The sequence below is a fragment of the Nicotiana sylvestris genome, chromosome 8 (genome assembly GCF_000393655.2).
Source record: "Nicotiana sylvestris chromosome 8, ASM39365v2, whole genome shotgun sequence".
NCBI classification, from domain to species: Eukaryota; Viridiplantae; Streptophyta; class Magnoliopsida; order Solanales; family Solanaceae; genus Nicotiana; species Nicotiana sylvestris.
In genome coordinates, this window is record NC_091064.1 from 185,253,429 (window position 1) to 185,256,312 (window position 2,884).

The 2,884-nt window shown below is 45.2% G+C and overlaps 1 protein-coding gene across 1 annotated transcript; it reads right to left on the bottom strand.

Annotated features, from left to right (window-relative positions):
* Positions 1 to 1,053: 1,053 nt before the first annotated feature.
* Positions 1,054 to 2,572, bottom strand: LOC138876116 (uncharacterized). The gene is made up of 2 exons (XM_070155012.1): positions 1,886 to 2,572; positions 1,054 to 1,170 (listed from the first exon to the last, which is right to left on the bottom strand). The coding sequence occupies exons 1-2, from the start codon at positions 2,570 to 2,572 to the stop codon at positions 1,054 to 1,056; spliced, it is 804 nt and encodes a 267-aa protein (XP_070011113.1).
* Between the last annotated feature and the right edge of the window lie 312 nt (positions 2,573 to 2,884).

Genomic DNA, 2,884 nt, shown 5'->3' on the forward strand with positions numbered 1-2,884 from the left:
CCGTATCGGCTTAATGATACCTTGGAGGTTCTTTCCCAACCCTTTGTCGGGTTTATATTCGGACCATGATAGTATTCTTTCTATTTTGTTGATCCACCACTTATCTTTCTCGATGGCGTTGACCCGTTCAATATAATGATAGGTTTCCCCTCCTAGCCTTCTTCTATGTCCAATGGCCGAAATGGTTTGACTGGTGTAGATGGGGTTACTCTCATCTCCATGAATGATCACCTCCTGACGGTTCCATTCGAATTTTACGACTTGATGTAGTTTGGAGGGCACGACTCCAGCTGCATGGATCCATGGGGCGGCCCAACAAAATATTATATGATGTTGGTATGTCAAGCACTTGGAATTCAACGTCGAACCAAGTCGGTCCCATCTGCAGGCAAAGTTTGATTTCCCCGATCGTGGCCCTTTGGGGCCCATCGAAAGCCTTCACATTCATGCTTCCAGTCCGTATTTCATGGAAACCTTTGTCCAACCTTTTCAGGGTATCCAGTGAACAAATATTCAGACTAGAACCTCCATCAACCAGGACCCTGGCAATAAACTTGTCTTCAAATTGTACCGTGATATGCAATGCCCGATTGTGATTCAGACCTTCGGGCGGCAACTCATCTTCATGGAAGATAATCTTATGGCTCTCCAACGTCTGACCGACCATGTTGGCCATTTCTGTACCAGTGATATTATTAGGTACATAAGCCACGCTCAGTACTTTCATCAAGGCGTTCTTGTGTGCCTCTGAATTCTGTTCTAGTGATAGGATAGATATCTGAGTAGGGACTTTATTCAGGTGATCAACAACAGAATACTCTTTCGCCTGTACTTTCCTCCACAAGTCATCCGGTCTGATCTCAATGACAAGCTGCCTAGCAGTGGCATCCTTACTTGAACCTCCCAAGTGTTCAGGTGTGTAGACTTTTCCAGTTCTAGTCATCCCTTGTGTGGTGTCAGATTTCTCTATCTTAGTCTTCCCTTTTCGCCGAGCCTCGGTGACATAATCCCAGGGTATCGCTTTTGAGTTGAATGGGGGTGTGGTTGACACCGTCACAAAAAAGGTGTGACCACTTCTACTTCAAATGGAGGGGAGGTGGTTGCGGGCGGAGCTACTTCCACCTCAAACGGAGCTGATGCAGTGACCTCGACATCAATAGGTGCCTGAGTCTGAACCACGATAGGAGTAAGAGTAACTGAAACTTTAAAGTCATCGCCTTCTCGGATAAACCCGATCGACCCCTCAGGGTCCCATTCCTCATTTGTTTCTATAACATGTATATCGTCACCTCTATGATCAGGGAGGGGATTATTGCGGACATTAGGTGTGGATTCCTTCGCTTGTATGACCTTGTTGTCAATTAGCGTTTGGATCTTGTCCTTCAGTGTTCGGCACTCAGCAGTGGTGTGCCCTTTTTTACCGAAGTGGTATGCACAGGTTTTGTTCGGATCGACCCATTGGGATGGATTTTCTAGTGCCACAGCGGGAATAGGAGTGACGTATCCTGCGACCTTTAACCTTTCATACAATTGGTCGATGGGTTCAGCAATGGCGGTATATTGTCTGGGTGGCTTGTGGTGGAAATTGGGTCTTGGTCATGGATAATCTTGGCAAGTTGGTGGTGACTGGAAGTGGGATGGTTGGGAATTATATGTGTGATGGACAATGGCTGGTTGGGAATATCTGGGAGATAAAGGTTGATATGTAGGTGGCGATGCTTGATATGTGGGTGGAGGTGTTTGATAGGTGGATGGAGGTGTTTAATATGTGAGTGGAGTTTTTGGGCCCTGGGCCTCCATTACTGCCCCCAACATCTCTTTTCTTCCATATGCCCCCTAATTGGAGTGCCTTATTTGCGGCTTGCAGTGCTTCGAAATTTGTTACCATCCCGCTCTTGATTCCTTCCTTGATCTTTTCCCCGAGCTTGATGATATCAGAGAATTTATGATTTTCGATGACCATCAGTCTCTCATAATATTGTGGATCATGTGCTCTGACGAAGAATTTATTCATATGTTCTTCGTCCAAAGCAGGCCTAACTTTGGATGCTTCTGACCTCCAACGAGTAGCATACTCGCGGAAAGTCTCAGTAGGTTTTTTCTTGAGGTTCTGAATGTAGAAGACATCAGGTGCATTTTTTGAGTTGAACCTGAATCGGTCCATGAAATCTGACGCCATGCTTACCCAATTTGACCATTTCTTGGGATTATGCCTGATATACCAAGACAACGCGTCCCCGGTAAGGCTCCTCATAAAGAGCTTCATTCGAATCTTTTCATCTTTTCCAACCCCGACCAGTTTATCACAGTAAGTCCTTAGGTGAAACTTGGGATCACCTGTACCATCGAACATTTTGAACTTGGGAGGTTTGTACCCATCTGGCAGTTCCACATCGGGCTGTATGCACAGATCTTCATAGTTCAAACCTTCTATACCTGTATCGCCTTCAACACCTTGAACTCGGGTTGTTAATTTCTTGAGTTCTTCGGCTATGTTCTTAATGAGCAGGTATTTTTTGGAGGATTTCGGTGCAAAGAAAATTGGCTGGGTAGAATGTGGTATAGTTTCCATGTATATGGGGTGTCACACCTCCTTTTTTAGCTACACCCCACAGGGGGCGTAAAAGGGAGTTTTTCCAATTAAAGGACAATCGAAATGGGATTTTATTTAAAGATTCAGAGTCGCCACTTGGGAGATTTATGGTGTCCCAAGTCACCGGTTGAATCCCGAATCGAGGAAAATATTGACTCTGTATTACAGTCCGCGAACCAGAAATCTGAGTAAGGAATTCTGTTAACCCGGGAGAAGATGTTAGGCATTCTCGAGTTCTGTGGTTCTAGCACGGTCGCTCAACTGTCATATTCGGCTCATTTATCTGATTTT

Coding starts and splice junctions, on each gene's coding strand:
- LOC138876116 (XM_070155012.1), bottom strand. CDS start 2,572: ATGGAAACTATACCACATTCTACCCAGCCAATTTTCTTTGCACCGAAA. Junction 1,171..1,885: donor AAGGAATCAAGAGCGGGATG/GTAACAAATTTC, acceptor ATCGTGGTTCAG/ACTCAGGCACCTATTGATGT.